The following is a 25,522-nucleotide window of genomic DNA, read 5'->3' as shown; positions in this document are numbered from 1 at the left end:
AGCTTCAAAATTAAAAAAGTTTGTTCCGCGAGAAAAAATGGTGCATTTTCACGTTCAGACGAGCCCAAAAGTAGATAAAGAAAATTACCGATCTTCATTTGCCTTAACCCATGATTTTTTTATACGGAAATTTCAAAACTAAATAGCCAAATTTTTTTGTGGACGTCTATTAAGACCTTAGAAATGGAATCTGTTCATCCCGCAAGGAAAAATCATGCATTATCAAGTTCAAATGAGTCATAAAGCATGCAAAGATAGATTTTATCAATTTTTGTGTGCTATAACCCATGAATTTATTTTTATTGCGAAATCTTGAAACAAAATGGCCGAAAGTTTTCACGGACGTCATTAGAGAACTTAGAAATGAAACCAGTTCGTCCCACGGGGAAAAATTGCATTTCAAAGTTCAAACGAACCACAAAGTAGTCAAAGAAAGATTTTTTAAATTTTTGTATGCTATAGCCTATGAATTTTTTTTATCCGAAAATCTTGAAGCAAAATTGTTGAAATTTTTTATGGATGTCTGTTAATACCTTAGAAATGGAACGAGTTCGTCCCGCGAGGAAAAATGAAATATTTTTCAAGTTCAAACAAGCCCCCAAGTAGGCAAGACAATTTTTTTTATTTTCATTTGCTATAATCCATGGAGTTTTTTTATTTGAAAATTTTCAAACAAAATGACTGAAATTTTTCATAGATGTTCGCTTAGATATTAGAAATGTAACCAGTTCGTTATGCGGGAAAAAGTTGTGAATTTTGAAGTTCAAACGAACTCCAAAAAGTAGAAAAATACAGATTTTACTAATTTTCGTGGGCTATAACCTATTACTTTTTTATCTAGAAATTTCAAAATAAAATAACTAAAATTTTTAATGGACGTCCATTAAGACCTTAAAAATAGAAAAAGTTCATCCTGCGATGAAAAGTGATGCATATTTATGTTCAAACGAGCATCAAAGCATGGAGAAGCAGATTTTAACGATTTTTGTGTTCTATAGCCCATGATTTTTAAAACCAGAAATGTCAAAACAAGATTGATATTTTTCATTGACGTCAATTAAGACCTTAGAAATGAAACCAGTTCGTTATGAGGAAGAGAATGTTGCATTTTAAAGTTCAAACGAGCCCCAATACAAGCAAAGACATGTTTTATCGATTTTCGTATGCTATAGCCAATGATTTTTTTGATTCGGGAATTCCAAAACAAAATGGCCTAATTTTTTCATGAATGTCAGTTAAGATCTTAGAAATAAAAAAAGTTTTTCCCGCAGAAAAAATTGATGCATTTTCAAGTTTAAAATGAGTCTCAACGTAGGCAAAGAAAATTACCGATTTTGATTTTTTATAACCCATTGATTTTTTTATCTGGAAATCCCAAAACTAAATAGTTGAAATTTTTCATGGACGTACATTGAGACCTTAAAAATGGATCCAGTTCATCCCGCAGAGAAAAATCGATTTCAAACAAGTCATAAAGCATGCAAAGGTAGATTTTACCAATTTTCGTGTGTTATAGCCCATAAATTTATTTTGATCGTGAAATCTTGTAACAAAATAGCCAATTTTTTTCATGTACATCATTTGAGTACTTAGAAATGGAAACAATTTATCGTGGGGAAGAAATGGCATTTTAAAGTTCAAACAAACCCAAAAGTAGGAAAAGACAAATTTATCGATTTTAGTGTGATATAATTCATAGGTTTTTTTAATCCGAAAATGCCAAAACAAAATGACTTAAATTTTTCATGGACGTCTTTTAAGACCTTAGAAATGGAACCAATTTTCCCCGCAGCTAAAAATGGTGCATTTTCAAGTTTAAACGAGCCCCAAAGCAAGCAAAGGCGGAGTTTACAATTTTTCATGTGTTATAGTCATGAATTTTTTTATTTGGAAATCCCAAAACAAAATGACCGTAAATTTTCATGGACGTTTCTTAACACCTTAGAAATGGAACCAGTTCATACCGCACGAAAAATGGTGTAATTTTAAAGTTCAAACGATCCCCAAAGTTGACAAAGATTGATTTTCAATTTTTCATGTGCTATATCCAATGAATTTTTTTATTTGGAAATCCTAAAACAATATGGTCGTACATTTTCATCAAGTTCTTTAAGACCTTAGAAATGTAATCAGTTTACCCCATACGGAAAAATTGTGCATTTTCAAGTTTAAACGAGCCACAAAGCATTCAAAGGAAAATTTTTTCGATTTTCGTGTGTTATAGCCTATAAATTTTTTTAATCCAAAAATTTATAACAAAATGGCCAAGATATTATGTGGACATTCATTAAGACCTTAGAAATGGAACCAGTTCGTCCTAGGGATAAAAATGATGCATTTTCAAGTTCAAACGAGCCCAAAGCAGGCAAAGACATATTTTTTCAATTTTTATATGCTATAATACATGAATTTTTTTTATTCAAGTATTCCAAAACAAAATTGTTAAAAAATTTTATGGGTGTCTGTTAAGACATTAGAAATTGAACCAGTTCGTCATGGAGGAAAACATGGTGCATTTTTAAGTTCAAACGAACCCCAATGTAGGCAAATGCAAATTTTACTAATATTTGTGTGCTATAATCCATTGATTTTTTATACGGAAATACTGAAACAAAATAACCAAAAATTTTCATGGACGTCCATTAAGACCTTAAAAAAGAAAAAAGTTCGTCTCATGAAAAAAAGTGGTGTATATTCAAGTTCAAAACGAGTCTCAAAATATGCAAAAGCAAATTTTAACGATTTTCGTGTGCTATAGCCCATGAATTTTTTAAAAATAAAAAATTCCAAAATAAAATGGCCGATATTTTTTTATGAAAGTACGTTAAGAATTTAGAAATGTTTCAAGTTCGTCATGCGGAAAAAATGGTGCATTTTAAAGTTCAAACGAGCCCCAATGCACGTAAAGATATATCTTATCGATTTTCATGTGCTATATCCCAAGTTTTTTTTAATCTCAAAAACCCAAAACTAAATAGCTGAATTTTTTCGTGGACGTCCGTTAAGACCTTAGCAACACTTAGAAAAAATCACAATTTTTCAAAAAATTCATAATCTTTTCGATAAATCGCACCCCTTCAAAAAAACCTAACCTTTCAAAAAAGACACTAACTCCTAAAGAAATCCCAAACTCTGATTTTCTCTATTGATACTTTTTAAAACCAAACAATTATAATTATAGTTATCTATATTATACGTACTAGTTACTTGCTAACACGTAACTATTGAATTAATTCACAGGTTTCGTATCATGTGAACACGGAAAACGAACAATGTCGAGAAATTATAATTTGAAAAGTCAATTGGACAATCGAATAATATACTCCTAGCAAAATTAAAAACATGAAATTAAGAATTTAATTCGATTTTTCTCTTCCTTAACACAGACACATTCCTCTCTTTCCAGAAATACAAGTATTAAAAGTAAATAAAATCCTCCACTTCTTTTTATTATAAATTATTTCTTTACAACAAAAGTTGACAAAAACTTCTAAATCTGAGGTCAGATTTTTCTCCTTTTTCTCTCTCTTCTTTGTCTCCTTTTCTTACCTTTTTTGGCTTTCTTTTAAGTCTTGTAATAAATGGAATTATAACACTTTCTTAGAGCCTAAGTTTCTCCAACTATTTATCTATTGTCTTACTTACTTTTTAGATGAATCAATTTGGAGATCATAATGATCAAGTTTCCATGACAATAGATGATGAAAAAATGTTACTCTCTTTCGATTCCCAAGTCGAGTCTCCTAGTTCAACATATCATGATTCCTTGAGGTCAGAAGCGAATTCAAAATTTCGTTTCGTTAATTTCACTTGTACATTATCATCTGATACTCGATATTATAAATAATATTTTGATTCGATTATATCAGGTCGTTCAAGAAAAATGGGATGATCGAATTAGAGGAACGTAACAAAGAACATGATTTAATCAAGGCAGGTTTTCTTAGTGGAATGGGGCAATTAGGAAAGGAAGTTGAAGTTGTGGCTATACATAAGAATTCATGTTCAACTATATTAGGGCAAGCGAGGTTAGAAAGTTTTCGTATTTATTCCGAAGCAATGCGGAAGAAATGTGGTGGAAATGCTAATATTAAATATGCTTGGTTTGGTTCTTCCAAAGATGAAATTTGTAACATAATTTCACATGGATTTTCTACAATTACTGAACCAAAATCAGGAGAATGTTTTGGTATGGGTGTTCATCTTTATCCTGCAAATATCCATGGGTAAGCAATGATACATATATGTATAGTACTCTATTTCAATATATGTCACAGTTTTAATTTGTATTTTTTTTGGTGTTGAAGGGTATTATCGGCATTGGAAGATGAGAATGGATTAAGGCATATGTTACTTTGTAGAGTAATATTAGGAAATACAGAAATAATTGAGGCTTCATCCAAACAATTTCAGCCAACTTGTCAAGATTTTGACTCTGGGGTTGACAATTATCTGGCTCCTAAAACATACATTATTTGGCCTTCTTATATGAATTCTCATATTTTACCAAATTTTCTAGTAAGTTTTAGCTGTACTCCAAGTTACTTATTAGGTAAGCAATTCAATATTTATGACTTTGTTTTATATCATGTTAAGTAATTTGGGGCTGATTTGAATATAAATTATGCAGATATCAAATATTGCATAATTCTCTAACTAATCATGTATCAAATGATAGATCCCACATTTAATTAGTATATGAGAATATTCAAGAATGTAATATTATTATTTTGTTTATTTTTTAGGTGCTTCTTCGAAAATCAAGAAGGTTTCTCCAAAATCGAATTCTCGTATAAAGTTTCATGATTTATTGCGTGTGCTTTCCAAATATTTACATCCATCGAGAATGGTTTTGATCTCAAAATACTATGAAGATTTTCAGGTGAATTTTTTTTCTTAATTATCTAATTTTGTGTGATAAAATTTTTAATTTATTATTATTCTATGTGATTAATTATGTGATAATGTTTTAATGTATAGAAAAATAAGATCACAAAATTAGTACTCGTTCGAAAATTGAGGCGAATAGCTGGAGATACATCGTTAAGAGCTGTCATGAAATTGTATCCAAATACTACTATTTAAGGTACAGCTTCCTACCTATATATTATTTATAAACAACTTGGTGCATTTAATTAATGGGCCTTTAAACAACCATTTAAATAATTTTTCTTATTTTTATTTTTTCGAGATATTGTACGTTCGATTGCTTTTCTAATTTGATGATTTATATAATGTTTAGTTGTGAATCAGAGAAAAGAGCTTGTAAATTCCGTGAGAACGAAGGTGATTAAGTTGCTAGCGATATGATGATGACGGAGTTTATCAAAGTGTGAAAAGAAAATTTTCCCTTTGTTTTTCGACTACAACAAGTTTTTTATTTATGAAGTTGTATAGTATTTAAGTGATGTACCAATTGTATTAAACGAATAATATTATTTAATATTGAATTGTGATGTGACTTATTTGAGAACATACATTAGCTCATATTTTTATTGCTTAAAAATATTTAACATCTAGCTAGTTTCTTAATGCAATTTACTCGATAATAAAATTTGTATGAAATAAACAAAAATAAATTACATGTTGAATTTTGACGAAGGTTCATAAAAGGAACAAAAATGTTGGGAGGCCACGTTAAATGTTATAAAAGGAACAAAAAAGTCATCCTTTTCGATCCTTAACTTGACCAAAGACCATTTTGATAAGGTAATAATATTATGAATAAGTATTTTCTGAAAGTTCAATAGCATATATTGAGCCTTTCTCCCTAATAATATTAATACATATTTTTGTCAAGATGAATTCTCATTTTTTCACTAGAGTGACCAGGAACGATTCCTAGAATATCAACTATCGTCTATCCACGTATAACATTCTATCAACTATGACCTTTTTAAAACTCAAATTAGGTGTTGAATTGAACAAGTCAAAAAAAATGTATGAGAAAGATTAAATGTCCGCTGAACTTTGATAGACTGTCATATATAAATCTAATTAGGTTTTTTAAACTAAAAAAAAAAAAGTAAAATATACTCCTAACTTTAAAAAATAGTATCCATACTCTATATTATACTTTAAAGTTGTATATACTCTTACCGTCATATTTTTTAGCCGTATATATCTAAGCATGTGTTACATCTCATTTTTATTTGACTCGTGAAAATAAAAATAATTTAGATATTGACTCAACTAAAAATATTTTTTTAAAAAAACAGTGGTTGGGAAAAGAGAAAATAGAGAATGGAATAACAAGGTGTAAAATTGACTCCTCGTTGCTATTAAAATTTTTGACGTAAATAAAAATATGAAATATCAATACAACACACACAAAAAATATGAAAAACAGGGGTAAAAATGTAATTGAATTAGTCAAAATCAAATCATCGAAGACCTCACCTGCAAATTAACCGGTTAGAGAACGGCCACGCCGCAACTAAATTTGAATTAAATTGATTTTTCACTTCCTTAAACAGCCATATTTAAAATTCAAAAAACCATTTTTATCCTGACATATGTTATTTTTTTTTAAAAAAAGATAGAATAGATTTTCTATTTTTGGTCACCCTATCTAAAAGAAAATGCATTGTGTTTTTCTTATAGATTTTAAAAATTAACATCTTATAATAGTAAATAATTATCATACTCGAATCATTTTTATGATTTATTATAACGTATTAACTTTTTGGAGGAAGACTTTTATCATTTTTTTATATTAATATTTAAAATATAATATCGACATTTTTCTTAGTCAATAAAGACATTTTCCTTTTAGATTCATTTCCTAACAGTTCCATTAAATATGGAATTGCGTGGTTGATTACTAGCCTTTGCTACAAAAAAACAAATATAAATATCAATACATCACATCACAAAATTAAATGACTCAAAAAAAAATTATCTATGAAACAAAGGGTAGAAATGTAATTTGAAATGGTCTAAAATCAAATCATGAAGACCTCAACTACAAATTAACTGGTTTGAGAACGGCCACGCCCCATTCCTCTCTTCCACTCTTTTGTTGTCCTTTTTTTTCTTTTTTGGCGTTTGATATCTTTAAATTAATTTGATAAATATAGAATATCTAATATAATTTTATATTTACTATACAAAAATCTAAAATTTGTGATTAAAAGAAGAGCAGTGTTATTCATTGTACACAAATAATAAAATTAATGTTGACGAAATCTTAAGTTAGATATTTCACGAGGTTAGATATTTCTCCCTCTTCTCACCTTGTTTTTATTTTATTTTCTCATGTCTCATAAGTCATAATATATGTCCATTTCATAACACATTCTTATAGCCTAAGTCTCTCCAACTATTAATATAAATTCACTCTTATAATATCATATTGCTTGCTCTTAAAGATGGATCAACTTGGAAATGATGATCAAGTTTCCATGACAATAGAGAACCATGAAATGTTGTTCTCTTCTGATTCCGAAGTCGAGTCTCCTAGTCCAAGGACAAATTATCATTTCAGGTCAGAAGTGAATTCAGAATTTTAGTTTCTTTTTCAAGTTATTTTTCACGTATGTTACATTTGTTAGTACTGATTTAGGTCGTTGAAGAGCAATGAAGTAATGAAACTGGAAGAAGGTGACCAAGATCATGATTTGATTAAGGCAGGTTTTCTTAGTGGAATGGGACAATTGGGAAATGAAATTGAAGTTGTGGCTGTACATAAAAATTCATGTTCCACTATATTAGGGCAAGCGAGGTCAGAAAGTTTTCGTATTTATTCCGAAGCAATGCGGAAAAAATGTAGTGGAGATGCTAATATTAAATATGCTTGGTTTGGTTCTTCCAAAGATGAAATTTGTAATATTATTTCACATGGATTTTCAACAATTATGGAACCTAATTATGGGGATTGTTTTGGCAATGGTGTCCATCTTTATCCTGCAAATATCGATGGGTAAGAAATTAATCATTTTAGTAACTTATTGTTTCTTTGTTTCATCTTTCTATTTTTGAAAATTAATTATATATGTAACGACATTATTGTCATAATATCTGTCAAAATTAACATGTGTCATATTTCTTGAACATAACAACAGATCACACACCGCCACATAATATATAAATTGGGAAAAGTCAAACGTCCCTTTACATATCTTAAATAATTAGTGTTATACTTTTAATTTTAGTATGCCATTTTGCTTTCGCTTCAAATATGCCAATACTATTTACAATTCCTTTTTAAGTTCACTAGAAAATTCATGTTAAATATCAAATTTAGCTAATTTTATATTTTTTGACAGACTTATCGAAGAAATTCAAATGTAATTTCTAGAGAAGAAAATGATGATAAAATAAATGGGGTTAAACTAGTGGTTTTTAAAAAATGGTATATTTAATTGAATTGTGTGATTTTAAGCTTGAAGTGTATATATGATAAGTTATAATAAAAATGGTATATTTTAAACTAAAATATAACGATGTATATATTTAAACTATTTTCAACAACAGTGATATGATATATTTGATGTATATAAAATGAAACAAATATATCAAGAGTCCTGGACAAGTCATTGTTAACTCTTAAGTATCGAATTAGACATTTGATTACTTCAAATGTTTGAGATTAATTAATTAATTTCTTTGACTTTTTTGTTGGATTGAAGGGTATTTTCGGCAGTGGAAGATGAGAATGGATTAAGACATATGTTACTTTGCAGAGTAATATTAGGAAATACAGAAGTAATTGAGGCTTCATCCAAACAATTTCAACCAACTTGTCAAGATTTTGACTCCGGAGTTGACAATTATTTGGCTCCTAAAACATACATTATTTGGCCTTCTAATATGAATTCTCATATTTTACCAAATTTTCTAGTGAGTTTCAAGGGTCCATTATCATTAGGTAAGCAATTTAAGATGCATAATTTGGTTATTTTAAAATTATTATGCTGATGTAGACATTTAAGCTATTTATTTCTATTACCATTCATTTTTAGATATTATTTTTTCAATTTATTTTTATATTCTTTTATCTTCTAAAAAAAGAATAAAATCGATATAATATGATATATATAAAATATATCTTTATTGTTTTAACTTTTACTTGTCACATTGAAATTTGAATCTATTGAGAAAATTATTGTTGATGTGACTATAATATTATACTATCCCTTATGAATCGATGTTTAGTTCTAGGTCTTGAATTCTTTTTTGAAAATAAGCAACTAATGTCAAAGATAAAACATGAAAATAAATAATTGTCTTTCCTTTCCTTGTTGTGTTAAAGTTAAGAATCTATTTTGAAATAGTAGACAAGTAAAAGCGAACATATACAAAATTATATATTTTCTCTTTTACATGTTCCTTAAGAAATCATTGATAAGAAGGATAGCTTGCTAATTTATTCTTATAAAGCTTTTTTGGAACATCACAAACGTGTTTACACTATCAAAAAAGAATCAATTGTAACGATAAAACATGAAAATTTTAATTTATTTTATTTTGATTTTGTAAATAAACAAATAATTTAGGACAACAACTTATATATTCGAAAATAAATATAATTATTTTTAACGTACAGAGTTTCCTATTTTTCTAGGTACCTCTTTGAAAATCAAGATTCCATTGAAGCCTACACCACGTATAAAATTTTCAAATCTATTGCGTGTGCTTTCCAATTTTTTACATCCTTCAAGAATGGTTTTGATCACAAAGAAATATGAAGATTTTCAGGTACATATTTTTATTGTTTTTTTAAAAAAAATTGTGATTATAAAATTTATTACTGTAAAGTATAACAAGTATTTGATTACTGATTATATGAATTCTATAATTTATAGAAAAACAAGATCTCAAAAATGATATTTGTTCAGAAGTTGAGGCAAATAGCTGGAGATACATCACTACTTAAGAGTTGTCATGATATTGTATCCAAACATTAAGGTAGAGCAAGGGGTCTGACTCTGTATTTTCCTTATTTTTTTTTATTTAACTATTACTATTGTAATATTGTAAACTCTGTGATAACTATAGTCTATAGAGTATTTAGTTGAGCAAGTTAATTGATTATGGCAAACAACATAAATATCATTATTTAAGAATCTAATTATGTGTCTTTTCATAAATTTTGAAATTACAATTTGTGTCATATTTTGTCATACATGTATCTATGCTACATGCGGTTAAATTAAAAATAGGCATAATTTATTTCAGTTTTTAAGTAAATTCAAATGTATATGACTCTCTTCTTCGCCTCTCTCCTATTTTGCTCACTTCTCTCCCTATGTATTTGAAATGTATCTAATATTTTGAATACATGTATCGAATATGATTATCATGTATTTGGGATTCAAAACTTTTGCTCGCTCACCTTCCTCCTCGCTTGCTCCAATTCCTCCTATCTTCCTCGCCGTTGTCCCTATACATTTGTATATCAAAGTATATCTGATAGAAATAACATATGTATCGAGGTGTATTTGATTCGAAAAATTGATATGAATTTATTAAATAGTAAGACGGTATGTGATTATTTCAAACTATATGGAGAATTTATAAATGTGGTAGGAATATTAGTGTAATTAGATATTGGGAAACTTACATAAATATACTAAAATAAAAAAATATTTACCATTTATAGCAATAATATATTTTTTTCACTTGATCACTTTTAATTCATTTTTAATACAAGTTTAATACATATTACAAATAACAATTTATTATTCATATATAATACAAATTTTAATAATGGATAATACATTTATCGCACATTTTAATACACTTATAATACAATATGTCAAATTTTTACCAAACAAACATAATATATTTCAAAAAACAATTATAATTCATATATATTGCATACATAATTCACTTTTAATTCATATTGTAGATTTGACATGGCATTGTTATAAATGGTAATAAATAAAAAGTATTGCTAAAATCAGTAATTATTTATTAAAATGTACTAATTTATGTAATTTTTCCTTAGATATTTTCCTATTTTTTTCTTTTGTAATAGATAATGAATGGGCCCTTGAAGCTAATTGGGCCTTAATCCAAACAAGGGGAGTAGAATGCACTTAATATTTTAATTTTAATATTAAAATGCATAAACATTAACAATTTTGATTAATTAATATGTATATTACTTCATTAAATTACTCATGATAAGCTGTACTAATTTGATGTAAATACCCGGTATAGATAAGTTTTTACCATTATTGAAGATTGATTAAATAGAATCTATAGTTACTTGTATACATGATTTTGTGTGTATATATATATATATATATATAAAGCAGACAGAATAACAAGTACATATGTGTGCATAGATGCTAGCTCATGAGCAATTATATATAGAAATTATAGACAACTGAACATTTCTCATCTGAAACTAAATCTCATGGATTGGCTTATTAGTTTGTGTACAATGTATTTTGCTTATTTCTTAACATGTGAACAAGTGACAGATTTACATGTGAGAGATATTTTTTTTAATTTAATTGTTGTATGTTTAATTATTAAATTGATTTATGGTTCGTTAGTAATATTCAAAAAGAGGAAATTACAAGCTTAATAAGAAAAGAAAAAAAAAGTGTGTTCGTAAACCTCTAGATAGGAGATCGATAGGTTATATTAATAATTAATAATAAAAATAACACTACACACACATTTAAGATGTTAAATATCAAGTTATAAACAAACTTTTTAATAATAAACTACTTATAGCATATTATTATCAAGTTATAGCATATAAAAAAAAAATATTATTCTGATTAATTTTTTAAAATAATGATTAACTTATTTAAATAATTACATTTATTATTCAATTACCTTATTTAAGCCAATGTAGTTAATTAAATTTATTATTTTAAGTTACTTTTTTTAAACAAAACTCTTAATTAATGTAATTTAAATTAAATATTATATAGTTACCTTTTTTAAGATAACTACAAAATAGGGATTTTATCAATATCTAAAACACTTACAGTTTTATTTTTAAAAATGTAAAATGTTATCTAAAAAAAAAAAATTATATTCCCCAAATTTTTGTTCTTCCCCAAATCCTTTCAAAATCATTACCTTTGCACGTCTATCAAAATTATTCACCAAATTTCGCACGCCTAAATTTTTATTTTCACCAAAATTTCGCTCAAAATCGCTTCTCTCTTAACAGTCTTCTTCACGAATTCTCAAATATTTGCATTCAAATCTTCATTTTTAGCACTCTAATCTTCAACTCTTGCGCTAAACAAACCGTACAATGTCGAAAAGAGGCAATGAAACACCGAAAAAAATAGAAGATTGAATGATGAAGCAAGCTCAGACGATTTTCATGCTCCATCTTTCGAAATTTTATCACAAACACAATCTCAACCTTCATCCGTTAAAGTTAAATCTAGATCAGGGAAATCAAAAATAGAAAAAAAAAACATCCAAAGGAAAACGAGAAGAAGGGAAAAGGGAAAGAAAAGAAAAAAGTAGATGAATCTGAGAAAAGGACGAAAGAAAGAGGAAAGAAGAGGAAAGGAAAAGAAATCGAGGACTCATCAGATTCTGAATCTGGTTTCGTAGAAGAGTTGATAAAATCAAAATCCAAAAAACTAAGAGCCTCAATTTACAAGAAGAAGAAGAAACAGTTAAACCCAAAAAAAAGTTCAAAGGTTAGTAAAAGTTAATTTTTTAAAACTTTCTTATGTTCTCTTATTTATATTTTCCGTTACTTTGGTATAAAATAGTTAATACATAATTTTTGTGTATATAAATAATGTATAAATTGTGTATGATTCACTGTATGAAATTACAGATTTCTTCACATTACAATATCAATTGCTGAAACATGTATTTTTTATGTATGATTCACTGTATGAATTGTGTATGATTCACTGTATATATAAAATGTGTATGAATTGTGTATAAATTTTTTTGTATCAAGTTTTTTTATACAATTTTTTTTTCAATTTATATACAGTGATTGTGGTTTATACACATCTCTATTCGCCGAATACATGAGCAATGGTGTTTTTGATATATCACATATTGATATTGATTCAAAATATCATCGTCAAAGATATGCTACATTACTTTGGAATTATGGAAAATCAAAGAATGATGAAGGCGCAATCAGTGAAAGTGAAGTTACAAGCACAGTTGCTAGCAAGAAGGGTGGACCTCGAACTCATAAAGAACAAATTATGGACACCACCAATTATCCTACTCCAAAATTCCGTATCAGGAAGTAGAAATCTTCATGGCACAATGTACATTTTTTTGAATGAATTGTTTTTTTTTTAACTTATGAACAATTTATGTATTTTCTCAATTTTTTATTATGACTACTGATGGTTTTATATAAATTATTACTGGTTATTACTAAATGTGTCTCACTTTAACATATATGAACACTGTATGAATCATTTATGAAAATTATATGAATTATGAATGTCATATTAAAATTTGATATATAGTACATAGTAATGTTAAATTATTCCATAAATTTGTTTTGCATGAATACTATACACTTTCAAATACAAACAGAAACAGATATTAATTATATTACTGGTATAAATAATGTATGAAAAATGTATGAATTATATCATACAATTATACATTAATAAATGTGTATCACCTTCTTGCATACATTATTCATACCAGTAATATACATACAATTTGTTTCTGTTTGTATGTATATTACAGGTATGAATAATGTATGAAAACTGTATGAATTATAACATATTATAATTTAATATGTATAACATAAACATACATTATTTTCTTATATACAAGTATTGAATTTATATAAATGTATAAATCTTGTATGTAGTCTCCATTATGAATGCAATAACTGAATAAATGTTATATGATTATATGAATTATTATTGTTAAAATTTGTTAATATATGAACAGTTGTATATACAATGTATGACATTTGTATGAAAAGTAATATTATTCAATAAAAAATATTTTATAACAATGTAAATCCTCAAAAACACAGATTTAACAGTACGACATCATTGTTTTTGTACAGGATAATTTGAACAAGTCTTCCTATTGTGTCCAACCTGATGGCATCTATTGCATGTGTTTTTTGTCCTCTTGAATTTCACATCTGCGAACCCCTTCCACCGTTCAAGTTTGGGTCTTTCTGCTGCTCTTTTTGGACCAGGCGACATCAATTTAGGATCTGAAATATAACTTGGTATATCCCATGTACTCTCGCACGGGATAGGCTCGACAGGAATGACATAAGCATCTTTGAAATTCTTGAGACTATAAAAAGCAGAACAGAAATCTGCTTCATGTAACTTCTTGTACTGAAGAACAGCAATTGCATGACCACACGGTATCTCATAATGTTGAAATCTTCCGCAACTACACATCCTTGTTTTCAAATTTACTATGTATTTCTTTGCTCCTTCAGCTACAGCATGCAGATCAACAGTTGAAGGTATCACCTGTGAAAAAAAATAATTTATACATGCTGCAGATTAGTATGAATTAAAAATACAATACAGTGAAACACATACCCTCATATTGCACGACAAAGTAATACTTTTCTGTAGATAAATATCACATTTTTTTGTCAGATTAGATGTAGTCTTATCAGCCTCCTCATTATGCTTGTGAATCCACCTCTGAATTAAAATTACATTTAGTGCATCCCATAATAAAATTATAAATTTATTCATACATAATTAATACACACTTCATACACAATTTATATACAAGTCACTGTTTAACACACACTTCATACACTTTGTACAAAAATAATACACACTTCATACACAATTACTACACTGTTTATACACTATTGTAATTTAATACACAATTAATACATTGTTTATTACACACTTAATACCATTTTATACAAAATTAATACACAAATCATACACAATTTATACACTTTCATACTCAATTTATCCAATTTAATAAAAAAAAATATACAATTAATTCAAAATTTATACAGAAGTCATATATATATATATATATATATTACAAATCAATAGCAGCTACGTACAACTATAAAAATTGACTTTCATATATATTGTTCATACACTATTTATATACATTAAAATACAAAACGTATACATTATTAATACAAAATTCAGATATTGTTCTACTGTTTCAAAAACAAAAAATTTGCAAATTGATCAAAAACTGTAAACTTTTTAATTTTAACCAGTAATCACATTTAACATCATTCTTCGTTTTAATTACACATGAAAATACATTTAATATTAGAAAATATTTATTAGTGGAAACACTGAATAAATGTATCACAAAAAAATATATATCAATTGAACATATGCAATATAACATGGGAAAAAAAATACGACACATTAATAAAATATTAGAAAAAACTAACCTGATGAATTTCATTTGCCACCATGTTTAATTAAAATTGACACAAATTTCTCTATCAAATCAAATCTAAACTTTTTCAACCTTCAATTTTAATTGTTTTTCCAAAAAAAAGAACGATAAAATATGACAGAATTCGAATATATGAATATAGTTAAATTTCTGGGGGGGGGGGGGGGGGATGATACAAGTTTATGGAAAGAAGATAACAGAATACAATTTTTTAAGGATAAAAAATCAAAACTAATTATCATTAAAAACGGATTGAGATAATTAAGATGCATATCTATAATTAATATATTTTAAAATCCCTTAAAAGGTGCACATTTTGTTATCAGTTAAAAAACATTAACTACATTCACGGAAATTATCCAATTTTAATTAATCATTTTTTTTTCCGTCCTAATTTTACAGAATAAATATTAACAATATTTTAATTTAAATAAATGCTATAAGTTGATATATTAAATGTTATAGAATGAAAATCAAAATCTTATGCCATAACTTGAGAATATGACTACATAATATGCTATATACCTAATTTAACTCAATTGTATTATCTTGTTAATTATCATCATAACTCTAGATAGGAGGTCACATATATACGTTTAAAATATACTTTTAAATAGTGCAAGATGGTAAAAGGTCATTTTCAAAGTTTAAAATTATTATAACAACTTCAATTAAAATTCGAATATATTTCAGACACCCTTCTTTATTACTCGGCGAATACGTATATTTGTGTGTTGTTTGGGAGTAATAGTTTTGAACATTTTTCAAGATAAATATAACATAGAAGGGTAGAATAGTCCTTTCAGCTCAACACATTATTAAGCTACTATTATAAATGACTTATAACTATTATTACTTCAAGTATTATTTTTTAATAAGATTGAATATTAAAATTTCAAAGAATTCTCTCTTTGCAACAGTTTCCACTTTAGTGAACACCCCCACCATAAAGAGAATAATGGCATTGTTGTATTTAACATTAACTTCATAAGAAAATGAACAAATAATAATAATAATTAATAATCAAAGCATAATAAAAAAAAATTAACGAGGCTAAACATTATTATGGCTTAAGCATCTACTAATAATGAAAATAGAATCCAAAGTAGCTTTCAAGGAGGTCATTGTTTGAAAAATCAATGTAACCACCATCATAATTGTGGCGTTCTAATTAGTTTTGGATTATTGGATATGTTCGTTTATTTGTTTTCTAACATTTCTATAAATGACAAAATTAATGGTGTGTTTCTTAGTTAGCAAGAGATTATTAATTAGGGGACAATGAATAAAAGAATAAGTTTGAGAATATTTTATAACATGGAGCCGGTAACCTAAGTATTCCACTTAATTTTTTATTTCTTTTATTTGACGTTAGAAATTTAAAATAGACTAATTATATCTAATCGCTTATTATACAATTTTATTTGAAAATAATAATCTCAATATTATTTTCTTCGTTTCAAGACTAAAATTGATTAAATTTTTTAAAATGTATCTAGAATAAAAAAAAAATTATTTAAATAATTGGAAGAGATTCAACGGTCCATAATGGCAAAGTGTTTATAAATATTTTATCAGTAAATACCCATTTTCTGACTGGTCAATAAGTCAATGTCAAACTTGGGGTTCAGTGGCCATTATATTTGACTAGAGTAGCAAAAAATCACTCTTTTAGGCCCAGTACCATCCACCATTTTTTTAATATGATATATAATGATAGAATGAATGATATGTTATAGCTTTTAGATGTAGGATATTATTTTTATTAAAAAATATTTTATTTTTAATGTGAGATTTTCTATGGAAAATTTAAATTTTATTAAAATTAATATAAATTAATACCAAATACCAAGTGAAGTAACACAAAACCAATCTATACAAATAGGTAACTTAGCTTAAATCCATTTTTCTCACTACCAAAAAATTACTATTTTCCCACTAAATTTCCCATTAAAAAATGTGACTGAGTTGTTTTCATAGCTATTTCGATTGAATAGATCATATTGAAAAAAACATATGGTAATATCTTCATATTGAAAAATTAGGATGTAAATTTATTTGTCATCATGCATTTTCTTAAAGAATGGATTTGGTGAAAAATAAAACAAAAAAAAAAATCATGTTTTATAACATAAATATTTTATTGATTCGCGGTGAAAACTTGTGTTAATAGCTATGCTTGTTATTGCTTCTTTGATCAAAAGAGTAATGATGTTATTGTTTACCTAATTTAATTGACTATCTATGAGCCAAAAACTATTGAAGTTTCAGCAGCCTTTGGATTTGGCACTACTGCACTAGGTAATAATAAGTCTTCAAAGGTATTGAACTTTTGTTTATAGTAAAAAATTTTTATTAATTATATTTTTAGATGACTTTTATATACTGATTAATAATTTATAAGGAGAGAGTTAATGGATATTGAACAGACTTGAAAATGGAGAGAGTGAAGAAAAATTACTTCCCATTTTCTAGAGTTTCAGCTGAAATATTTTTTTATTTTCAAAATTAATCAATTAAGAAATTTGATTACATTCACATGAATTGGCTAAAACACTTAACTTTGCAATTGGATATTTTTCAAAGAAAAAAGAGTAGTGAGAATATATAATTTATTTTCTGTGATATTAGTTAGTTACATAATAGCCACAATTTAATACTACTACTACTAATAATATATATATATATATATATATATATTAAGTTTGGTAGGAAGGAAAATGTTTTTCACGAAGAAAATGTTTTTTTTGTCTTATTTATTTTGTGATGTTTGGTTAGTAAGAAGAAAATATTGTCTCAAGAGCATTTAGGTATTAATCTACACCAATACTACGATAACAGACCCAGACCCTCCACCGTTAACACCAACTATACCCTATACCAACCACAACTCGAGATCTGACTTCACCCCAACATCGTCCCAAGACATGACCTGAACCCTGACCATACCGTAACCCTAGCCATAGACTCGAAAACCAACCCTAGTAACAACCACAACCACGAACACGACCACAACCCAATGCCAACTCAGAACCTAACTTTAACCTTGATCTGGGCTTGAGATTAGAGACCTTTGACGTTGAGCCATGACCTAACCTTGACCCTAAATCAGGGTTGATCAAGTTTGAAGTTTGACTTATAGTCGGGAGTCGGGTCTTGGGTTGAAGAAAGGGTCGGGAGTCGAATTCTAGATAGAGATTCGGAGTTGACCCCTAGGTCAATATGAACCAGGTAGGGGTCAAGAGACAAGTCCCAACTTAGGGTTAAGAGTCAAGTCCCTAATCAGGTTTAGGATTCAAATCCTGGGACGGGAGCTAGAGTTATGTCTCAAGTCGGGGTCAATAGTCACGTCCCGAGTAAGGGTTGGGAGTTGGGTCCCAAATGGGTCATGTCTTGGGAGCCAGGTCAGGGCTAAGATTGTGGTTAGGGTGTGGTCTGGGGTCCTAAGCCAGGGTCAGGAGTTGAGTCCCAAATCGAGATAAGGAATCAGGTTAGGAAATGAGAGAGAAAGTTGGGTCACAGTTGGCTTCGGATTAAAATCAAGAGTCGGGTCGTAGTTTGTGGTCAAGAGTTTCGACCTCAAGTCCCAAGTCGTGTCCGTAGTAAGGGTTGGATGTTGAGTTTTCAGTTCCGAGTCAAGGTTGTGAATTAGTTTGCGACTTGGTGTTGAAAGTTTGGTCCAGGGTTTGCAAAGTTATTATTGTCATTAGTATTGTTTTTAATACAAATTGCTTAATAACTCATTCAATCCATTTTACTTTTGATATCTTCACACACCCTCTTTTAGAAATGTTAATGTGAAGATGAAGGTTGTTAGTCATTTTGTTAGTTAGTTAAATGTGTCAGAAAATTAGTTAGGAAGTTAGTTAGGAAGTTAGATGTTAGTTATAGTGTAGAATAAATGCTTTGTAATCTGTATATATACAAGTAGTTGCACAATGTAAAGGATATAGAATATGAAAATATAGAAAACACATTCTGCAGTTTTGCTTCTATTTCTTCTCCTTCTTTCTCGATTCTCCATAGCTGCAACCTCCATTGAAGAAGGTTGCAAGCTTTCTCAACATGGTATCAGAGCAGGGGATCTGTTAAGCCTCTCTCACTCGTTTTTCTTCTCTTTCTCTGTTCTTCTTCTGTATTCTGTTTGCTGTATTGAATCCCCCATCAATGGCGGAACGAATTGATCATAATCATCCCTTGTATGTACATCCATCAGACACTCCTAGAGCTGTTCTCATTTCTGTTCAGCTGAAAGGATCTGAAAATTATGACATATGGAAAAGGTCAATGACAATAGCATTACAGGCAAAGAGGAAGTTAGGCTTCATTACAGGTGCTTGCAAGAAGGATTCAGTACGTGAAGAACATCATGAAAACTGGGAGACTTGCAATGCACTGGTTCTTTCATGGATCATGAATACAGTCACACCTTCACTTCTTAGTGGAATTGTATATGCTTCGAATGCTTTTTTAGTATGGGAAGACTTGAAAGAAAGGTTTGATAAAGTCAATAGAATGAGGATCTATCAGTTGCATAAGGAGATCAATTCAATTAATCAAGGTACAAGCACTGTCTCTGAGTATTTTACAAAGCTGAAAGAACTATGTTTGAGTTTGATGCAGTAGTTCCTTCTCCTGATTGTGGTTGTGTTAGAGGTAAGGAGTATGTGGCACATCTTCAACAGCAACGGTTACTACAGTTTGTAGGAGGTTTAAATGATTCTTATGATCAAGCTAGGAGGCAGATTCTCATGAAATCTTCTGAGCCTTCTTTGAATCAAGCCTATGCTCTTGTTATTGAGGATGAATGTCAGAAAGGATCTAGCATAAACACTATGTCTCAATCGATTACTGGAGGTAATGATATCACTGCTTTATGGAGTGCTGGAGGGCCATCACAAAGCTATAAGAAATCACATAATGAACACTGGAATGAGAAGTGTGAATTTTGCAAAATTAAGGGTCATATCAAGGCAAACTGTTATAGACTCATTGGATATCCACCAAATTACAGAGGTAAGAAGAAAGAAGGTATTGCAGCAAATAGTTCTTCTATGGGTGAGGATTCATCTCACATCAAGGACAATTATGATCAGCATTTTGGTATTTCTTAGACTTGGAATCCATATGGTTATAATGGGAATAGAATGCCTCAATCTCCTTATGGTTATAATGAAAATGGACATGGATATACTGGTTATTCTCCACAATATATTCAAGGAGGTCAAGGACAAATGGGATAGCTGCTCACTCTGCAGGTAATATTAATTCTTTTCATGTTAGTAGTGAACATGACAGATGGATAGTAGATACAGGTGCCACAAACCATATGACTCCTAACTTAGGAATGTTACATGGAGATTATGAACAACAAGGTCAAAGTGTTCATTTGCCAAATGGCAGTAAAGTTAACATTTCTCATATAGGACAATGTCGATTGCCACAAGGAGTCATTCAAAATGTCCTACATGTTCCTGATTTTAAACTAAACCTGTTGTCAGTTCCCAAGATGACAAAGGAGTTGCAGTGTTGTATGGTTTTCTATCCTGACTTCTGTCTACTGCAAGATCTTCATACTGGGAAGGTGAGGGGGACTGGTAAAATAGAAGGAGGGCTGTATTTCTGGGATCATAAAGAGAAGACATGTGTTACTTCTGCAGCCTCAATAGGAACTCAAGCTGATCATGAGCTTTGGCATAGAAGGCTTGGTCATGTTCCAAGCAGAATACTTGAACAAATGTCTTTGGTTGATTCTAAAAACACTGTACTGTCATCTTGTCCTGTATGTCCTTTGGCAAAACAGACTAGACTTCCTTTTCAAAGAAGTGTAAGTAGGACAAATAATCCTTTTGATCTTATTCATGGAGATGTTTGGGGTCCTTACAGATTACCTACACATGATGGTAAAAGATTTTTTCTGACACTAGTTGATGATTGTAGTAGAATGACTTGGTTGTTTCTATTACACTTGAAAAGTGAAGTGAGTACTGTTATCCAAGATTTTTTGCATCTGATCAAGTCCCAGTTTAATGCATCTGTCAAGGTGTTTAGAAGTGACAATGGTACTGAATTCTTTAATGCACATTGTAGAGAAATTTTTAAAGCTGCTGGTATAATGCATCAAAGTTCATGTGTTCATACACCTCAACAAAATGGGGTAGTTGAGAGGCGACATAGGCAAATCCTAGAGGTTGCTAGAGCACTTCATTTTCAAGGTCATATACCTCTGAAGTTTCGGGGATTCTGTGTTCAAACTGCAGTATATCTTATCAATAGGATTCCTTCCACAGTCTTACATGGCAAGAGTCCTTTTGAAGTGTTCTTTGATAAAAGGCCCAATGTTCAACATTTGAGAGTCTTGGGGTGTCTTTGTTATGCAACTATAACTAGAGACTGTAGGGATAAGTTTGGTCCTAGAGCTGAACAGGCTGTTCATCTAGGCTATTCTAGCACACAAAAGGGCTATGTTTTGTACAGTCTTTCTCACAAACATTTCTTTGTTAGTCGAGATGTTACTTTCCATGAAAATATCTTTCATTTACAGTTACAAATTCTTCTTCTTCTTTATTTCCAAATGAAGCTGTTGTTCATACTGATGTTGTTGATGATTTCAATTGCCCAGTTTTAACCCCTATTGCAGAACCTATTACTACTCAGCCTTCTAGACACTCTAGTAGGGTAGTCAAACCTCCATCTTGGCTCCAAGATTTTGTTCATGCTCCTCTTCCTTCACACAATGTGTCTAGTTCCTCTTGTCAGTATCCTTTGTCTACTTATATGTCCTATGCCAATATTGCTATCCCTCATTATCACTCCATATGTGCTTACTCTTCCATCAAAGAGCCTACATCTTATGCTGAGGCTACATGTCATCCAGAGTGGGTACTTGCCATGCAACAAGAACTTCAGGCACTTGCAAACAACCATACATGGTGTCTTGTTGATTTACCTTCTTATAAGAGAGCTATTGGTTGCAAATGGGTGTATAAGGTGAAGTATAATGCTCTTGGAGAGGTTGAAAGATACAAGGCTCGACTTGTTGCTAAAGGTTACACACAAGAAGAGGGTTTGGACTATCAGGAAACCTTTTCTCCAGTGATTAAAATGGTCACAGTTAGAGTTGTCCTGTCTTTGGCTGCTATGAATGGTTGGAAACTTCATCAAATGGATGTGTTCAATGCATTTCTCCAAGGTGATCTAGAGGAAGATGTTTACATGCTTCAACCTCCTGGTTTTTCCAGTAAGGGGGAGTCAGCCAAAGTTTGTAAGATACAAAAGTCTCTCTATGGCCTTAAACAGGCATCCAGGCAATGGAACTTTAAGCTTTCAGAGGCCTTACTTAACTCTGGTTTTTCACAAAGCCATCATAATTACTCCCTATTTACCAAAGTTGAGGGATCTGATACTGTTCTAGTCCTTGTTTATGTGGATGATCTCTTGATCACAGGTTCTTCTTCCACTCTCATTTTGGACACTAAGAACCTGCTCAACCAACATTTCAAGATCAAGGATCTGGGGGAGATGAAGTACTTCCTTGGTCTTCAAATTGCCAGAAGTAGCACAGGTATTTCAGTTTGTCAAAGAAAGTTTTGCCTTGATTTGGTTTCAGATCTAGGACTCACAGGCTCAAAACCTGCCAGCACTCCATTAGAAGCAAATCACAAGCTTACCAGTGTGCTATATGATGAGAGTGTAGCTGCTAGCTCAGGAAAACCATTGAATGATGAGTTCTTAAAGGACCCTACTAGTTATCAAAAACTAATTGGGAAGTTACTTTATCTTACAATGACAAGACCTGACATTAGTTATGCAATACAAAACCTCAGCCAATTCATGCATTCGCCTAAGAAGTCACACATGGAAGCTGCATTAAGAGTGGTTAGATATTTGAAGAATGCACCTGGCTTAGGAATCATCTTGTCATCAGAAATTTCACATGCACTGAATGTTTATTGTGATGCTGATTGGGCTACTTGTCCCATGACAAGGAAATCAATTAGTGGCTTTGTTGTTAAACTAGGAGGTTCATTGATATCCTGGAAATCCAAGAAGCAAAATACCATATCGAGAAGCTCTGCAGAAGCAGAATACAGGAGCATGGCAAGTGCTACAGCAGAGGTGGTTTGGTTGGTTGGTTTGTTTGCAGAACTGAATTGGAAGTTAACATTGCCAGTGAAGCTGTTTTGTGATAGTAAGGCAGCCATACAAATAGCAGCCAATCCCATATATCATGAAAGAACGAAACACATTGAAATTGATTGTCACTTTATTAGAGAAAAGATACAAAAGGGAATTATACAAACAGAACATGTAAGAACAGACCATCAATTGGCAGATATTTTGACAAAAGGCCTTGGACTCACACAACATGATTTCTTGCTATCCAAGCTTGGAGTATTCAACTTGTTTCATACGACTAAGCTTGAGAGGGGGTGTGAAGATGAAGGTTGTTAGTCATTTTGTTAGTTAGTTAAATGTGTCAGAAAATTAATTAGGAAGTTAGTTAGGAAGTTAGATGTTAGTTACAGTGTAGAATAAATGCTTTGTAATCTGTATATATACAAGTAGTTGCACAATGTAAAGGATATAGAATATGAAAATATAGAAAACACATTCTGCAGTTTTGCTTCTATTTCTTCTCCTTCTTTCTCGATTCTCCATAGCTGCAACCTCCATTGAAGAAGGTTGCAAGCTTTCTCAACAGTTAACTAAAAGATAAATTACTAAATTTCTAATAACATAGTAATTAGAGGACTTTCTAAATCTACATTGGCCAATTCGTATTCACAAAGTATATGGTTGTTACACCAACAAAGTCCATCGTTGTTGGTGAATACAATTTCGACTTTTGCCCTTTTTCTTGACAAAAAAAAAAAGACTTCCCAAAGAAGTCAAGCTTTAATTAGTTAGCTCATTGACAAATGACTACCCACATTCTATTTTATTGTTTGTTTGTAACTGCTTTTTATTACATTACATATATATTTGGAATAAAAAATAAATGGAGATAGATATGCCGTGATGAAGAAGCACATTAACATATATATATATATATATACACCTCAAAAATAAATACAAAAAAATTGGAACTTGGTTATAGTGACATGAGGCAATACGTGTATTATTATTTAGATAGGTAAGGAATGATGTGTGAGTCCCAAACTACTTGTTTGATACGCCAAAGTTTAGATATTATTATTTGTAACATTTATCCTCTTTACTAATGACATCACCTATTTATAAGATGTATGGTTCATATGATTCTAGTTTGTATTATGTGATTTCATATAATAGAATTTTAATAGGGGAAAAAAATCATATTCTCCATTTTAACTTTCTTTATCAAACAAAATTTAATATTTGAAACCATAATCTATTCAAAAGAATCAATAAATTATTTTCTAAGTGATAGTATTATTTAGATGAGACCTTCACGAATAACATACAAATCGGAAAAGGCCTAGGCATTTTGCCATCACAATAAGGTACCAAAAGAAAACAATATTTTGGGTGCGAAAGATTTGGCTATTTTTCAGAATCTTAACGATGTAATTGACAATACACTCACCTCTTTAATATATATTTATATGTGATAGATTAATTCATTCATTATATCATTGATCACATCAACAATTTTGATCCCGATGTTATTGTTTATAATAAATTTTAAAGTGATAAAAAATTAAATTGCAAATATAATAATAAATAAAGTATGAAGAAATATAATTCTATTCATGAGAATTTGTGAGTACAAATTTGTTGATCTTGATCCACAAATTTGTGGAATTTGACATGTTTTTTAAGGGAATATAACATCCTTTATATAGACATGAATTAGGATTTAAGGTTTAGTGTTAAGTATACTCCAATAATCTTAATTAAAATTAAACATACTTTGTGGAGTCCCAACTAAAATTGAACACGTCTTGTAATCATAAAAATCTAGATATTAAAAAACTATACGAAAAGTACTATAAATGCAATATTTTTACATATCAATATGATGAAAAAATATATCATAAAATATTAATATTTTTTTTAAAGTTTAACTATAAAAAGAAAAACTATAACAATTAAAAACGAACAGGGATATTATTTAACAAAATTAGAAGTGCACGATACATTTGAAAAATCAAAAGTATATAGGGTGTATATATACCAAATATGAGGGGAGATTTTTTTTTTT

At 29.6% G+C, this 25,522-nt stretch overlaps 4 protein-coding genes across 5 annotated transcripts; 3 read left to right on the top strand and 1 right to left on the bottom strand.

The window, feature by feature from the left end:
- The first annotated feature begins 3,616 nt into the window (after positions 1-3,616).
- On the top strand, positions 3,617-5,473 carry LOC101249263 (probable inactive poly [ADP-ribose] polymerase SRO2). Its single transcript, XM_019214078.3, has 6 exons — positions 3,617-3,771; positions 3,870-4,226; positions 4,308-4,552; positions 4,746-4,882; positions 4,981-5,086; positions 5,243-5,473. Exons 1-5 carry the CDS (start codon positions 3,653-3,655, stop codon positions 5,083-5,085), a joined length of 963 nt encoding a protein of 320 aa, XP_019069623.1. The 5' UTR covers positions 3,617-3,652; the 3' UTR covers position 5,086; positions 5,243-5,473.
- A 1,626-nt stretch (positions 5,474-7,099) lies between these two features.
- On the top strand, positions 7,100-10,072 carry LOC101248971 (probable inactive poly [ADP-ribose] polymerase SRO2). Of its 2 annotated transcripts, XM_010322266.4 has the most exons (6): positions 7,100-7,210; positions 7,371-7,486; positions 7,565-7,921; positions 8,631-8,869; positions 9,566-9,699; positions 9,807-10,072. In XM_010322266.4, exons 2-6 carry the CDS (start codon positions 7,371-7,373, stop codon positions 9,906-9,908), a joined length of 948 nt encoding a protein of 315 aa, XP_010320568.1. In that variant the 5' UTR covers positions 7,100-7,210; the 3' UTR covers positions 9,909-10,072. The 2 variants fall into 2 exon arrangements, with proteins under 2 accessions (XP_010320568.1, XP_004238657.1); XM_004238609.5 differs by lacking the exon at positions 7,100-7,210 and having other exon boundaries at positions 7,276-7,486.
- Positions 10,073-13,973: 3,901 nt separating this feature from the next.
- On the bottom strand, positions 13,974-15,352 carry LOC138348447 (uncharacterized). The gene is made up of 2 exons (XM_069297636.1): positions 15,329-15,352; positions 13,974-14,417 (listed from the first exon to the last, which is right to left on the bottom strand). The coding sequence occupies exons 1-2, from the start codon at positions 15,350-15,352 to the stop codon at positions 13,974-13,976; spliced, it is 468 nt and encodes a 155-aa protein (XP_069153737.1).
- Positions 15,353-19,503: 4,151 nt separating this feature from the next.
- Positions 19,504-20,450, top strand: LOC104647441 (uncharacterized). The gene is made up of 2 exons (XM_010322850.1): positions 19,504-19,897; positions 19,960-20,450. The coding sequence occupies exons 1-2, from the start codon at positions 19,504-19,506 to the stop codon at positions 20,448-20,450; spliced, it is 885 nt and encodes a 294-aa protein (XP_010321152.1).
- The last annotated feature ends 5,072 nt before the right edge of the window (positions 20,451-25,522 follow it).

The sequence above is a fragment of the Solanum lycopersicum genome, chromosome 5 (genome assembly GCF_036512215.1).
Source record: "Solanum lycopersicum chromosome 5, SLM_r2.1".
Taxonomy (NCBI): domain Eukaryota; kingdom Viridiplantae; phylum Streptophyta; class Magnoliopsida; order Solanales; family Solanaceae; genus Solanum; species Solanum lycopersicum.
This window is presented reverse-complemented; position numbering and strand designations above follow the sequence as displayed.

Bases quoted from the DNA above. Each gene is read 5' to 3' on its own strand.
- LOC101249263 (XM_019214078.3), top strand. From the start codon at position 3,653: ATGAATCAATTTGGAGATCATAATGATCAAGTTTCCATGACAATAGAT. The intron at 4,553-4,745 runs GTAAGCAATTCA...TTTATTTTTTAG, and splicing joins TACTCCAAGTTACTTATTAG to GTGCTTCTTCGAAAATCAAG. The intron at 4,883-4,980 runs GTGAATTTTTTT...TTTAATGTATAG, and splicing joins AATACTATGAAGATTTTCAG to AAAAATAAGATCACAAAATT.
- LOC138348447 (XM_069297636.1), bottom strand. From the start codon at position 15,352: ATGGTGGCAAATGAAATTCATCAG. The intron at 14,418-15,328 runs GTTAGTTTTTTC...TTTTTTTCACAG, and splicing joins TGGCAAATGAAATTCATCAG to GTGATACCTTCAACTGTTGA.
- LOC104647441 (XM_010322850.1), top strand. From the start codon at position 19,504: ATGGCGGAACGAATTGATCATAATCATCCCTTGTATGTACATCCATCA. The intron at 19,898-19,959 runs GTACAAGCACTG...AGTTTGATGCAG, and splicing joins GATCAATTCAATTAATCAAG to TAGTTCCTTCTCCTGATTGT.
- LOC101248971 (XM_010322266.4), top strand. From the start codon at position 7,371: ATGGATCAACTTGGAAATGATGATCAAGTTTCCATGACAATAGAGAAC. The intron at 7,922-8,630 runs GTAAGAAATTAA...GTTGGATTGAAG, and splicing joins TATCCTGCAAATATCGATGG to GGTATTTTCGGCAGTGGAAG. The intron at 9,700-9,806 runs GTACATATTTTT...TATAATTTATAG, and splicing joins AGAAATATGAAGATTTTCAG to AAAAACAAGATCTCAAAAAT.